The sequence below is a fragment of the Amphiura filiformis genome, chromosome 15 (genome assembly GCF_039555335.1).
Source record: "Amphiura filiformis chromosome 15, Afil_fr2py, whole genome shotgun sequence".
NCBI lineage: Eukaryota > Metazoa > Echinodermata > Ophiuroidea > Amphilepidida > Amphiuridae > Amphiura > Amphiura filiformis.
In genome coordinates, this window is record NC_092642.1 from 28,085,251 (window position 1) to 28,100,539 (window position 15,289).

At 37.7% G+C, this 15,289-nt stretch overlaps 1 protein-coding gene across 2 annotated transcripts in view; it reads left to right on the forward strand.

The window, feature by feature from the left end:
• The first annotated feature begins 436 nt into the window (after nt 1-436).
• The window catches only part of LOC140171452 (uncharacterized), a 59,125-nt gene continuing 44,272 nt past the window's right edge, over nt 437-15,289 (forward strand). The window contains exons 1-4 of one of the 2 annotated variants that reach the window (XM_072194719.1): nt 437-690; nt 4,658-4,739; nt 9,259-9,311; nt 11,941-12,072. In XM_072194719.1, the coding sequence (XP_072050820.1) occupies nt 504-690; nt 4,658-4,739; nt 9,259-9,311; nt 11,941-12,072 (454 nt within the window). In that variant the 5' untranslated portion in view covers nt 437-503. The remainder of the gene's footprint in view (nt 691-4,657; nt 4,740-9,258; nt 9,312-11,940; nt 12,073-15,289) is intronic. The other variant, XM_072194720.1, reaches the window with a different exon arrangement.

A 15,289-nucleotide genomic window follows, 5' to 3' on the forward strand; every position in this document is an offset into this window, starting at 1 on the left:
TGTCCAAAATTTTAACGAAATCCGTTGATAGTAAGCTTTCCAAAATGAAGTGAATTTAAAACATTGGTGATGTACCACCTTTTGGCTTCTACATGTAAAAGCATGTAAGCTAGAGAACGAGAAGATTTGCCCTTCATTTTGCATACTACTATGTCCAATTTTTTTCTCATTTCTTCACAAAATGCAAAAAAATGCAAAAAAAAATTCAATGGGTGTAGTACCTCCTTAATATCTCGAATCATGTGAAATTAAACTGAGTCAAATTTATACAACATACAACTTAGGTTACCTTTATACGCTTCAATTAATTTGTTTGCAATTCGAAAATCTATCAACATACCAAGGGTGAATGTATAACGGTCACATACGAAAAATACGTACGTTTACAGGCTTTCACGGCCAAAGAGACAGGCAGACAGACAGACACCCCGACAGACAGACAAAGTATTTTGCTGTACCTGAACAGAGGAAGTATTACAAGAGGACAACATCTATCTGCAATCATGGAACCTGCTAGTTCAGAAAAGGAGCTATACAGAAAAGACAACTCGGGGCGTGGTGGAAATGGTAAACTGTATCTTGTGTTGTTAGTTGCTGCGGTATGTTTTGCCTTTGCGGCCTTCGTTATTGCCATTGTCAGTCTGTCCAAACAGACCGGATCATCAGCATCACCTAGCGTGGTAAATGTAGGTAAGCAATGATTCAATATGTTTGCTGTCAGCAAGTCAGCAGTCTCTTTGCTATATTGGCTTTAAAAAATATAATAACAGCTAATAACGGTAATCGCAACACGAAAGAAGATATTGACATTGCGATTCTTCGTAGTACGAGCAGTAGGACATTTGAGCCTCACAGTTCTTAAGACAGGGGCCGGGGACTGGGGCCAAAAGGTAAGTGATATATTGGCCCCCGGGGCACAACTGTAAAGTTTAGGACCATAAGGCCCAAATGTAAAAAAGAAAGAAAAACACTACAGGGTTGCGAAGGTATCAGAGGGAAGCTAAAAGACTAAACGCTCCATGTCGGCATTTCGCGCCTCTGTCGCCCCTCGTTATGGATCGCGAGGGTCACAGAGACTATGTTGTAACAAGATGAGTGTTCATTTTGTCAACAGAAATGGAGGTAAGACTCTCTTCTAAACACCTTAACTAAATAATTTAATATACAGAGTCAAGAAGCTTTCAATCGGATTTGTTTTCATTGTACAATATCTAATTTTATTATTATTATCTAATGTATCTTTTGTGCAAAAGTTCAACCATGAAGAAAAAATCTGAAAACAAAGGTGTGCGTGTGTTCAACTTTAGTTGTGCGATATTTGGATGGTTATATAGCCGCTCTTGGCACCCTGTCACCTTGCGCTGCTCATACGTTAAGCTGCTTTTAAGTCACGGAGTTAAAACAGGCAATTTTACATTGTTTTGTTGTAACAATACTAAATGCGGTTCATTTTGTACATGTAACCTATCATGGGACACCTTGTATATGCAATACAGGCAATAACACATTTGACCTGTGGCTTTGATATGAATATTCACAAATAAGACTTGTGACGACGATATAGAAGGAAGCAAACCATGAATTTATTTCATTCATGCTAGGGTCATTCAAAAAGTTCTACCTCCATCATCACATCTCTTAAAAACTGAATAGCCAACAGTTTAGTAAGCATCATATTGCTGTTTTGGATAACCTTCATAAAAATGTTTTTAAGATGCGGTTGTCCAACTGCTTACTTGGGATAAATATTTTGTTCCTATTTGAGGTCCCTGACATATGCCTTTTATATGAGAAGAAAACATTGAAGGTTCAACAGACATACAAATGATTTTGATTTAAAGTTTTGATCCAAACACAAGGAATTAATTCCTACCTCGGAATTTTCAGATGGTACTCCATCTTTCATCAGCGAGTGAGTGACTATATCAGGTCGTGATCAATGTTTGTAACATTGTATATACTTACAAAATACAAACTATGTGCATACGGCTTATATTTGATTTTAACTTAGGACCCAATTAATACGACTTGAACCAACAAGTGCTCACCCGATCGAAGACAACAACCTATGGGAAAAGGGTCAATAATTAAGGCTATTCTGAACATGGAGGTAGAACTTTTTGAATGACCCTCGTACTTAACACACATTTTTCTGTTATTTGCAATTATTGGAGCACATCTTTATTGGCAATGTGTCATGAGATCTCTGGTCTATTCAATATGCCCGGTCAACATGTTAAACTAGGCCTATATACAATACAATATAACTAAATTATGGGATCATTACTACAAATTTCGGAATGATTACCCTTTTCAGTAACAAGCCATGTTCTAAATTCGGAGTAACGACCCTTCTCGGAGAAATGAACCTTCGGACTAATGCGAGCCTTGTTCTAAATCAAAGTATTAATCCTTCGAATTGACAAATTATGGAAACTTTTGAGCCTCATAACTGCTAAATTATTGGTCTAAAGTAAACACCTCAAATAAAGAAAGTCCGCAGTCATGTAACCCGTCCTACACCAAAGCCTAATCTTGTTATGACAATTTGATTGATAAGGTCGTGTGCAGAATCTTGTTAGCTGCAATTTGGTACCAAATTTGCTACAGAAATCTCTAAATTCATAGAGATTGATAGCAGTATATGAAATTTGGTGCATTTTCAAAAGTTGCAAATTAAAAACAGACCACGCGAACCTGTAGAGGTGAATGGCAGAGCACGACCATTGACATATTGACATAGCCCGAAACAACCGCTAGGTCATATCGATCGCATCGTGCTCTAGTATTCATCAGTAAATCACTGTAGCAATCCATGCGTTTTAAATTGACAATTGAATAAAGCGCGCATTTGGGATAGTCGACAGTGGCCCATCGTGGGCAAGCAAGGTTGACCATATTGCCACGCTAAGCCATTTCGACCGTGTGCTTCGTTTTGATTTGCAACTTTTGAAAATGCACCAAATGCCATAAACTGGTATCAACCTTTGTCACCTTTGAGTGTTTGGTAGCAAATTGGGTATCAAATTGGAGCTAACAAGATTCTGCATACGACCGTATCAATCAAATTGTCATAACAAGATCAGGTTTTTGGTGTAGGATGGGTTGTATGACTGCGGACTTTCTTTATTTGAGCAGTTTATATAAAAGTATATATATTTAAAATGACAAAGACTTGACAAATCCATATGTGAGGACAAAGTTGGGCAAAAATACTCAGTTGAGAGAAAATCGCGAAAAACATTGGGTCAAAGAACCTGTTTTCTCCAAAACTGAACATTTTTGCCCAAATTTAACCTCGCATATGGATTTGTTTCCATAATTCAAGGTTAAGACCAATGTGAATTATGACCTGACAAACACAATGAATCCGGCTGATTCAATTTAGGTGTAAGTTATTTATTAACTGTAGATATAATCATCACATTGATGCTACATTATGATTATGATTATGTTTAACTTTTAAACAGGTAGTAAATAAGTAAACATGGTAAAGTTGTATGCGGTTGAGATTTGCAAACTAGTCCATGATATTTCAGTTCATACAGTTTGTCTACTCTGAAGTACAAAGTGACAACTCATGCGTATACAGCGCGTTTGTGCGTAGTGCTGCATATCTGTGCTGCATGCAGTATGCTTGCCTTCAAAGTCGGCACAATGTGACCGTCCGCATCTGTACTTTGTACTTCAGAGTAGACTGACTGTAGGCACTACAATCGTGTAAATTATGTTAAAGATGCCATATTTGGTAGAGTAATAGTACTTATATAATGTGATTAATTTAGGCTATGGAGCCATTTCAACAACACCCCTCATTTTTTGGTAAAAGGTCATTGAACAGGAGGTCAAGTTCAAAGTTATTCAAACTTGCTCAAACCACACACCATCGTCATCCTCTGGTCATAAGGATTCAGAAAAACTATACTTTGACCTATATGACGTACGGTTATGGAGTTATAGGCACAAATTTTCAGTTTCTTATAGGATAGTAAAATGCATTTACAAATCTGGATTTTGTGTAGAAAACACGATTGAAATTGAACAATATGAAACGAAGGAAATATTTCCTTTGTATGGCTATATCTCAAAATCAATGTTTCCGAGTTCCGACTGATTTTGCTTGATCGCATCACAAACGTCTAACTTTGGCTCCGCAGGGGGCAAAAATTAAAATGGTCTGATTTTGTTGAAAATGGTCTCAAATTATTAATCTTGTTGCAAGAAATGAGAAAAAGAATAGTTATAACTCTCCAAGAGTGCTTCTTATCCAGGTAATACAAGAATTGTCAAGGTCAAATTGACTCAATACAGAATTCAATGCGATTTAGTGGATATTGTCCTATTTTGCCTTTTTACCATGGTAACGAAACATCATACATAGGAAAAAACTATTCTTTTCCCGATTTTCATGGCAAAACAAATAATTTTATACCATTTTCAATAAAATCGGGAAATTTTCATTTTCGCCCCCTGTGGAGTCAAAAATCTGATATATATATAATTGGCTCCATGATTAGCTATAAGTGTTGTATCTCTGCCAAATATGTCAAATTTAACATGATTTGCACGATGGTTACGGTAATCTATTAGACTAAACTAGCGTTCATGTCCTGTACAAATGTTGCGACATCACGTCTATTCATGCTATTATTCGTAGGTTTAACATCTGCAGATTATGACAAAGATGACAAAGTCTGGCTCATACACGGTGGACACGCCGGGTTCAATCAGTTTTATATGCAAGTATCCAATTATTATCGTAAACAACAATACACATACCCCCTCCCTCCACCCCACCATCCCGGGTCAAGACGTTGCAGTACTTATCACTTTGAATGAAGTTTTGGTCCAAGTGACCTTCATCAGGAATCACTAATGATATACAAGAGAAACAAAACCAAAATATGAAATGAATGTATTTTGCCATCGAAGTGACGTCATAATCGGATTAACTACCATAGCAATAGATGAATACAATTTTGACTATCGCCATGCACTACAACGTTCACGCGGTACCTACTCCTCTTTTCGCCATACGCCAAGTGCTTCTAGAATGCTGCTAAAATAAGAAAATTTTTAATGCTAATTTATTGCACGTTCTAGGGAAGCGTGGTTACCTTTTTGAAATCGCCGAGTGGGAGGGTTTTCAATGAAATATTTTTTGTGTCAAAACTGAAGCATCCTATGTATAAAAGAATATATGTGACGTGTCATGTCAAAAGGAGACACTTTTGGGCAGGATCGTAAATGGAGATATAGCCAAAAATCTGCCCGGGGGTGATTTTTTTACAATTTGGGATTGTTGCGAATTTGTAATGTTATTAATGTTAAAAATATTGTCTGATAATTTCAGACCGGAATATAACTGGCATCTTGTATTTTTTGAGACATTTTTCAAGGTAATTCCTACTCTCATCATTGTCAATAATATTTGTAAAGACCGATATCTCAATTTCCAATTTTATAATACCATAACTTACGAACTCAATATCTTCGCTTAGGAATGTCCGATTTCATTTGGGAAAACGGCGTTGTGGAGCAAAATATCTCTATATTTAAGATATGTATAAACCTCAGAATTGATAACCTGCCCAAAAGTGTCTCCTTTTGACATGACACGTCACATATGAATATTAACTGCACTGCATATACATGTATAACGATTCGTGATACCCAATCGTGCAAAAATGTATGTGGCATAGGAGGCAGAGAATTTTATTTCAATTTTATATACGCCAAATATTTTCTGAATTTAGTCAAAATTAACACTGAATTATGGGAATCTAATCTTTTAATATCTGAAAGAAACTTTGGGGACCTACGTAGGCCCCTCGTATTAAGGAGTGTTCAGAAATACTTTGGTAGGGGGGGGGCTGGTAAAAAGGGAGGGGGGGGCCAAAAAAGTTTTGGACCTTAAAAAAGTTTTAGGTGGTAGGAAAGGGGGGGGGGTCAAAAAAGTTTTCCTCTTCAAAACCCAAAATTTTTGCGCGCTTCGCGCGCAATTAGACCCTCTAGATCACTTTTGACATGAGCAAGTTTGGGTTTTCAGTGCTTTTGTTTGAAAAAAATATGACGCTTAGTGTACACATAATGATATCTATTCATTAATATAACATTAAAGATGATCAGCAACATGCAACATCTGGGTTGGTCTAAGAAATACTGGCACTTTTATCATAGAATTTTATCTCTTCAAAGTAGGCTACAATTATGATTATGTACCAATCTGATCAAAATACAACTAAATCAAGAAAATATTGCAAATAAATTGGATTTCTTTGCACGTTAACTGCACACTTCAGTTTTTATTTTGTACACATAGGCCCATGGGTAGATTTGCCATAGGGCAGAGTGGGCACAGGCCCAGGTACCACGTGTTTGGGGGCCAAAACTGATACCTGTGTACATTTGCGTGATCAAATTAATCGCACATTTGTACTGTCATAATAGCCACGGATCCAATGCTGATGTGCCTATGAACCTCCAAATAAATCCTCTATTTCATTTATCCCTGTAAAATCAGATAAACACCCTGATTTGGGACAAAAAAGTATAAAATGAAAATTTCCTTGTGCTTGTATTTCACGCGCAATTGTTTCACCAGGAATGTTTCAAACATTTGCCTCCCTTAATGACATGTGACCCAGATACAACACCACTGGAAACAACACTATTAGGCCTATACACTCTTGTTCCGGCAGTTAACAGTCGCCAAGTATAAGAAGAAAATTTTAAGATTGTTTAACAATTGGCGTGATTTTGGGCTTAATCTGCAAAGTTTAACGTATGTTAAAAGACTGTTAAACTCGAGCGTATAAAGGTGGTTATTTTTTGTTACGTTAAAAGGCGTTAAACTGTGTAATGTTTAGTGGAATTGTACTTTACCTGTTTAACGATACATCTCGCGCCACAGAATTTTAACCAATTATTGTTTAAAATGACAAAAGCAAATGGCGGCCACGAGTGAATGCTGGTCGTGCTGCTTATGGTCTCCTGAAACTTCGTTCAAATAGGTAGGTTTAAGTCAATCAGGTTGCACCAAACTCGAGATTCGTTTGATAAGTTATGCAGAGACATTGTTGAGACATAAAGGGTGGATATTGATGCGTTCATTTGCTAGATTTAACAACGTCATTGGGATTGACATTCTAGCGATACTGTACTGTACTGTTCTACGTGCACGGTACATGTATATCACCAATGTGTGTACCGCGATGTTCAGTTTTGGGCATACGCACAATAGCTTACAATGTAGACGAGATGCATTGAAGTTCGGTATGCTGGATACCGTATCGAGTGTGTGAATTTATTAGCGTTGATGTATTGTATTTTAGCATTGTATCGTAATGCATGCGAGAGAGAAAGGCTTACTAGATTTTAATTTTTTACTCGGATACATTATTTGCCCGGATACATAGCGGGTTGAACTGATAAAAAAAAACCCAAAATACTTTATGCATGAAATTGTATTTTGAACGAATCTCACAGTTGACCAAGATCTGATGACTTCAAATCTATCATGAATTATGTTTCAGTATAAAATTTTAAAAAAAAGAAAGAAAGAAAGTCCCAATCATAATTAAATCCAATACAACCATTGATTAAGCAGTTGTATTTCTTAAACAACCTTAGATAAAATAGAACATATAAATCATTATCTGTTTAGAGTTATTAAGCAAATATTGATTAAAAGACCTTAAACAACCTAGTTGGTTAAGCACTTAAACTTGAAGCTGGTTAAAGTGCTATATGCATTTATTGGTTAAAAGTTTTAACCAACTATTGATTTGAGCCTTAAACAACAAGAAAATTAAGGGCCCTTAACCAATATTTCGACGAGAGGACCACGTAACTAACACGAGTTTAAGATTGATAAAGATTGTTTAAGACTTTTTTAATTGGCGAAATAAGAGTGTAAGTATGTTTGTTATACGAAAATGGGGGGTCAAAAAGTTTAGCGGTCCATCGAGGGGGGGTCAAAAAAGTTTTCGAGCGAAAAATTTGAGGAAGACCAGCCCCCCTACCAAAGTATTAATGAACACTCCCTAATTGTCTGTATGCGCTTGAGAATTCAACAATATTAATAATGGTAGCTCTATTATAATACGCATTAATGTTTTAAGCAGATAAAATTCCAAAATATGGTACGTTTTCTGTCTTTGCTTGTCACGTGGTATGTGCAGGGAAGTGCCACTAGGCTGGTTGAAGTAATGAAGTTGCGATTGAATGTTCAAATTTTCAAGATGGCACCAACAAGTCAGGTGGCCGAGCGGCAAAGGCGCTGGTAATATGTTGATACTGTATGCATGATAGAGGCGCAGTGCAGCGTGGGTTCGAGCTCCACCTCTGCCGAACTGAATTTTTTTATTTTTTTATTTCATATTATGTTAGGGAAATTGGGCTGGGAGAATTGATGTACGACGAAGAGTGGTGTGCGCGGTACCGATGCATTGAAACATAGATGTCAAAGAAATGGTGATCACTCGCACCTGTAAGATTGGTATATTTGAAAAGAACGGTATTGTATTCAATCTGACATACACATGTGAATGTGATTAGTGCAATCTGCTTGTAATGCAGGGCGATCTATTCAAAATTGTATTCATCTATTGCTATGGTAGTTAATCTGATTATGACGTCACTTCGACGGCGGATAAAGTTACCATTGAATATTAATACTATGATGCAAAGAAATACAAATACGGTACCCGAGACAGCACAAACACAACCTATTGCAAGAAATGAGAGAAATGCAACTACTACAATAACTTTGGTATAAACCAATACAAGAAAAACAATAAGTTATAACTGTATTACTTTTATGTAATACTACTAATACTGAGGATTGAAGCAAACCGCAAAAAACAAAAAAACAAAAACAAACCAAAAAATCTGAAGATCGGAGCCACAGGTACGAAGATGTACTCATATTGGACTTCGAAAAACTGATCTTCTCTATAGCATTTTTTTTGCCAAAATGAGACCCGACCCATCTTTATATGGACCTAAAGCTAAAAAAAATAATGCTATGTCTCAAAGCTCATGGCAGTTTCAAAAACGAATGTGGAATGATTTTTTTTAAAGATTTTGATTTTGATTTTTTTTAAAACTTAATTTTGAGCTAAAATGTAATTTTCGAGTGTTCCAAAGTACACAGCGTAAAATTGAGGTTGATTCACACAATTGAGGTACAAATATAAACAATCCGAGTATCGAATCCTGTACATTTGCTACTTCGTTCTTCTTCCTAATATACAGAAGCGAAAAAACTGGCAAGTTGGAAGGATTTGTCCCGGATATTATAAATGCAGGTAAGTTATGCACTCGAAATACGTATTTCACGAATTGTGATGCTTGTTAAATGCAGGTTATTAAACTATGCACTTGAGATCATTTTGGACTCTTTTATTCATAGTGACAATTTTATCATACTTCCCAACTTATGATTGCGTTTTGAGCATTTACTGTTGGATGAGGTTATTGAATCACAGATATTGAATTATGCCATTGGACTTGAGACCAGTTTGGCTCCAAAGACTTGAAACAAGTCTAACAATTATCACAGAAAACAGATGTTAACACCATGAGTCTTAAACTAGGCATAGACATGTAATGAACTCCTCAACCTTGAGACTCATTTTAGCATGAGAATCTTAAGTTTAGCATTTTGTTATGCAGGGTTATATAGTCTTATGCACTTTCTCTTATGTAGGGTAGACTTACCGGTTCGCAGATCGGCCATTGGTTCTAATTTATTGTATTAATAAGTAACTAGCGGGTACCCGCGCTTCGCGCGGGCCCCCGCTAGATGAGTAAATGGGAGCGGTTAGTAAACGGGAGCGGTTAGTATAAACGATGGAAATGGTAATGATGGCAATTGGTATCGCTTTTAACAGCTCAATTATTACGCGGTTAGTGATGTGGTAGGCCTACCATTTGTTGCCTCTACTTTGCAAACGACTTCCTTAGCATAAAATCTTTTGCGTAATTTTTGTACCAAACACCCTGTTGACTTATTTTTTCTTTGTCTTTCCCTTTTTTTCTTTCAGTTTCTCTCTCTCTCTCTCTCTTTCCTGCGTTCCATTTCTCTTTCTTTTTCTTGCTTGTTCACTCTCTCTCTCTTCTTTCTTTTTGTCTATTTTTTCTTTGTCTTTCCCTGTCTTTCTTTTCGTTTATCTCTCCTCCCTTTCTCTCTCTTGCTTTCCCGTTGTTTCTCTTTCTTTTTATTTCTTTCGTTCTTTCTTTCTTTCTCTCTTTCGTTCTTTCCCTCTTTCTTTCCCTCTTTCATTCCCCTTTACTATTAATATGAGTCTCCCGGGACTATAATGTTTCTACTTTTTATGTCCTCGCCTCTGGTTATTAAAAGTCCTTCTTTATTTTCCGTCTTAGAGATGTGATTAAAATGAAACAGTAAAATCTTCCGAAATTTACTCAAAAGTTCCGTCTTAGAGATGTGATTAAAATGAATCAGTAAAACCATCCGAAAGTTAGGCCTAATTCAAAAGTTAGGCCGAATCCAACTCAAATTACTTATTTTCAAAATATGTTTCTACTTTTTATGCCCTTCTGGCTATTTATTTTCAAAATACATACCTTAAACCACCTTTGTCTCAGCCATAAATGTGTTAGTTCCGTCTTAGAGATGTGATATTTTCCGTCTTAGATGAAACCGGAAATTTGGTTACCATTAGCGCTCAAATTATTTATTTTCAAAATATGTTTCTACTTTTTATGCCCTTCTGGCTATTTATTTTCAAAATACATACCTTAAACCACCTTTGTCTCAGCCATTAATTTGTTAGTTCCGTCTTAGAGATGTGATATTTTCCGTCTTAGATGAAACCGGAAATTTTGTTACCATTAGCGCGTCGGGAAGTTGCTATGACCTGTGCGTAATCCGCGTACTCTTCAAAGTATCGATCAGTATCGATTATCGGCAAGTTCCTCTTTAATAGTATAGATACTAGTGAGAGTCGCGCGCTTCACGCGAGCCCCCGCTAGTTGGGTAAACGGGAGCGGCCGTAATCCGAAGTGGTTAGTAGACACGGTAAACGATGATGATAATTATCAAAACCTGACCTTTGACCTCGGATGACCTTTGCGGTTTCAAACTGCCCAAGTGTCAGGGATTATATTCCCCATGAGTTACACCTAATGGGAGCTACTGTGAATTTGATCTGACCTTTGACCTCATATCACCTTTGAAGTTTTGCACTCCGCAAGTGCCAGGGATTTTCCCCCGAGACACAGCCCGATCAGAGCTACTTTAAATTTGACCTGACCTTTGACCTCGGATGTCCTAACAAATGCAAATTTGCTCTGGCGGACCAAGGTGCACATACCCACCAAGTTTGAGGGCCATGCGACCTGTCAGTTCCGAAAATAAGGGCGAACAGACCGCCTCACGTATCAAAAATCTTAAGATAAATAAATACCTGTGAAAGACTCACATATCAAACAACCGGTTATTCCTTCATGTAATTTTACACGAAATTAGGGTTAGGGTTAGGGTTAAGGTTAGGATTACTTTAGAAATGATTTATCATTGATTGTAATCCATTTGGCAACTAACACAAAACGTTTTAAAACGTTTCTAGAACGTACGAAACGTTTACAAACGTTTTTAAAACGTTGTGTGTTATGACCCAAATGTAACATGACCACTCTCACTGTAAGCTTGTGTAATATCAACTCTGTAACTAACAAAGTACTGCATACCTGGTATGGTTATATAAAATGGTAACGTTGAAAAAGTTCCCTGACCTTTTGATTAAATCTCAAATTAAACATAATTAATAACCTTTTCATGAAATATAAAGTAGCCTGTTGTTTAATTTATATTAAGATGACACCGTTTCCCGGTTTTGGAGCTGTATGATAGCATGGTTTTAGTTCAAACGTGTTTTTTCAAGACTCTCAATTATCTCGTTTTTGTAACAGTTTGCAGAATAGCCAATAAGAATTGTAAGATTGTGGCCGACCTCTGGTCAAATTGTTGGTGGAGCAGCGAGGAGGGAGAGGCAGCACGAGGAGGGTATGGGCTGATGGCAGGGTGGTATGACGCGTGCAGTGGTAAGATATTATACAAATATTACATGCTTATGAGTGTGATAGTACAAAATATATCATGAGGTCAAATTTTGACTTTTCTATTTCACGAGGCGTAGCCGAATGGAATAGATCAGTCAAAATTTGACCAAATTATATATTTTTATATTTAAGAATATTGGCATGTAATATTTGTTTTATATCATGATATCCCATGGTTTCTTTTCATGCCATGTGATAGTAAAACTATCACACGGCTAAAGTCACTATAAGGCCAAGTAAAAATAAAAATGTGTTTCTCGTCCGGATTAGCAGGATGAGGGGCTTTTTATTTTTTTTTATCGGAAAACGACGCTAAATACCTGTATTTGGCACCATATTTTGGGTATTCGACATACAGATTGATATTTGAGAAAAAGGAGGAGGCCCTTTTTATTTTATTGTTTTGAGAGGTAGGCCCCTCTAGTGATCACAAAACTCTTCTTAAATGATGTATTATGCATTTACAAAGCAGTAAAATAAGTTTCAACTTCTGAAACATCTTTTTCAACAAGTTATAACTGAAAGTTTACAAAATAAAAGAAATTTGACAAATCTTCAAAAAAGGAGGAGGGCGCGGACGAGAAACATGTATTTTTTTTACTCGGCCTAATCATGATATAAACTAGCATGAACAATTCAGTGGCGTATCAGGGTTAGTTGTCAGGGGAAATATCATAGGTATGTTCCGTGGCGTATTACAATACAGTCTGCCGGTTGTGAAGGCCTTAATCCCCTGTTGTTACGCACATTTTAGTTGGATTACGTAACTGATCTGCTCCGGTGACTGCACTGACGCTTTAGTAATGCACTTATCAAGGGGAACCTTCCCCGCAAAATCCCCAACCCCATGGGCCGGGACTTGCGTTAAAACAATGTACAATCCCGGCTATGCCCCGGCCCATCTTGCAGAGTTTAATATATGGTATACGGAAATTTCTTTATTTTTAAAATTTTTTTGCGAAATGCTAGAAGTGCGAGAAGGCGAAAGGAGAAGACTGAACACAACAAATACAATATATATGCCCCACACCGACATCGCCCGGTTAATATAGACCACTTGACATCACTGTTTATCAACAAAGGCGAAGGACTCGTCTATAGATATGCTCGAACGAGCCGCTACACTGTTCAATGGCTTTCTTGTATTGTATGAAATGTGGCGGGCGATTTAAAATGCACATGCCCTTAGCAGACTACGATGCGTACGCACACTGCAGGGCAAAGAACAATGTAAATTGTCATAATGCGCGCGCATACTGCCGGGCAATGACGTCACATGCCAAGTGGTCTATACAGCAAGAGACATTGAAATGAATACACGGGATCGATACACGTGGATGGTCCGACAAGGCCCGCAGAGCTGGCACAGTGATTGCTCGCGGGCAACCCAACCCAAACCTCCACGTGGTGTCGGATGGGTAATGCTAACTTGGGCAATGGGGAAACAGGCGTGGAAGCGAAGATTTCGGCGTATTCGGAGGACCATGTTTAGTTTTGGCCACGGTATAGCCACTTCTTCAGCTGATTCGGCCTGGTGTGGCTCTGAGAAGACACCGTTTGGTTTTTGAAAGGAAATTTACGCACAAGCATCCGAGAGGAAATACAGCAAAAGTATCCGTACATGTTCAGCATAGCATAGCCAACGTGCAGTGAAGCAGAGAAAGAATTCATGGTATTGAATAGGATCGAACAAAGGTATTGTTTACGAAAGATTTGTACAGCTGGTGGTGCACATAGCCGTAGCAGCTGAAAGCACCAACTTTCTTCAAAAAAAAAAGAAAAGAAAGAAAAGAAAAGAAAAAAAGATACACGTGGATGTGCTATGCACGATTGATATTCAGACGATAAATCTTTGGATACCGGGTTTGAAAATGATGAATATCTCCCGTAAATGATTTCGTATAAAGAAACCAGATGTGGTTCCTCAAGTTGCACTTGGATATATATTTTAAACAGATATGATAGTCGTTAGTTTGCGCTTTGAGATACTAGCTTGCGTCTTGAGTCAAAAACTGACAATAATTTTGATTTATATGTGCCGAGTTGTATAGCGCAGTGTATAGGCCAATCGTGAAGGTAGTCTAAAACCATATGACCTATGGCGTACCATGCTCGACTAACACACAGCGAGGACAGTAACCGGGCTGCGTTATTTCTTTCTGCAACCATAATGGGCCGCAATGCGATAACACGTAGTACATACATGTAATTATAGGCCTATGAGGCTAGATATAACACGAGTTTATTACCATTATTATTTCCTCTTACTTAATAAAATAAAAGAAATCGATAGAATTAAAATTCTACAAAGGTTTACCTGGGGTTCGAACCCACAACCTATGTATCCATAGTCTAATGCCTACACGACTGTGCTATGATTCGTTGTGCCAGAAAGGTGTTTGTTTATGATACTTATTGATTACGGAATAAAGTGCATACACACAATATACTATTACTAGTATATTAGTACTAATAAATACGAATATAATCCTAACCCTAACCCCTAACCCTAACCCTAAACCCTAACCCTAACCCTAACCATAACCATAAGACCCTAACCCTAACCCTGACAATAATGAACCTTGCCTCGGACGATGCGGTTAGTGATATATTGCGGCCCATTATGGCTGCTGAAAGAAATTAAGCAACCGGGCTAATCGGGGTTATTGTCAGTCAATTCAATTCAATTCTTCACGTAGATCCCGTCTATTGTAGACGCACCCATGTTGCCATGGTAGATGAGGGGGGGATTGGGCGAAGAAACATCAAACATAAAAGTCCATCAAAAAAAGTTCATCTGCTTGACGAAGAATAAATATAAATATATATATATGCTGACCAAAGCACCAAAAATATATGTCTAAAATAGGCGACGACACTGTTACTGTGCTTTCATAATCTCTTCACGCGAGTGGTGCAGGGCAAAGCACAACCTCCTGGTTGCACCCTCAATACTTTTCAGGACAGTACCACTGGGTGGTGTTGGCAGTGCTCCTGGGAAAGTGCAATCTAGGATCAGCTGTAGGGTGTCATGTGTCTGCATAGTGTTCCATACTACATATGTATAAGCGGCGGATACTGCTTCACGTACTTGTTGAAGATGTACTTGTCTGGTGGCTTGTAAGCGTTGACACCGCAGGATGAAGTGTTCGGTAGATTCAGGTTCCTCCTTACAAAGAGGACATGTAGCATCCTGTTC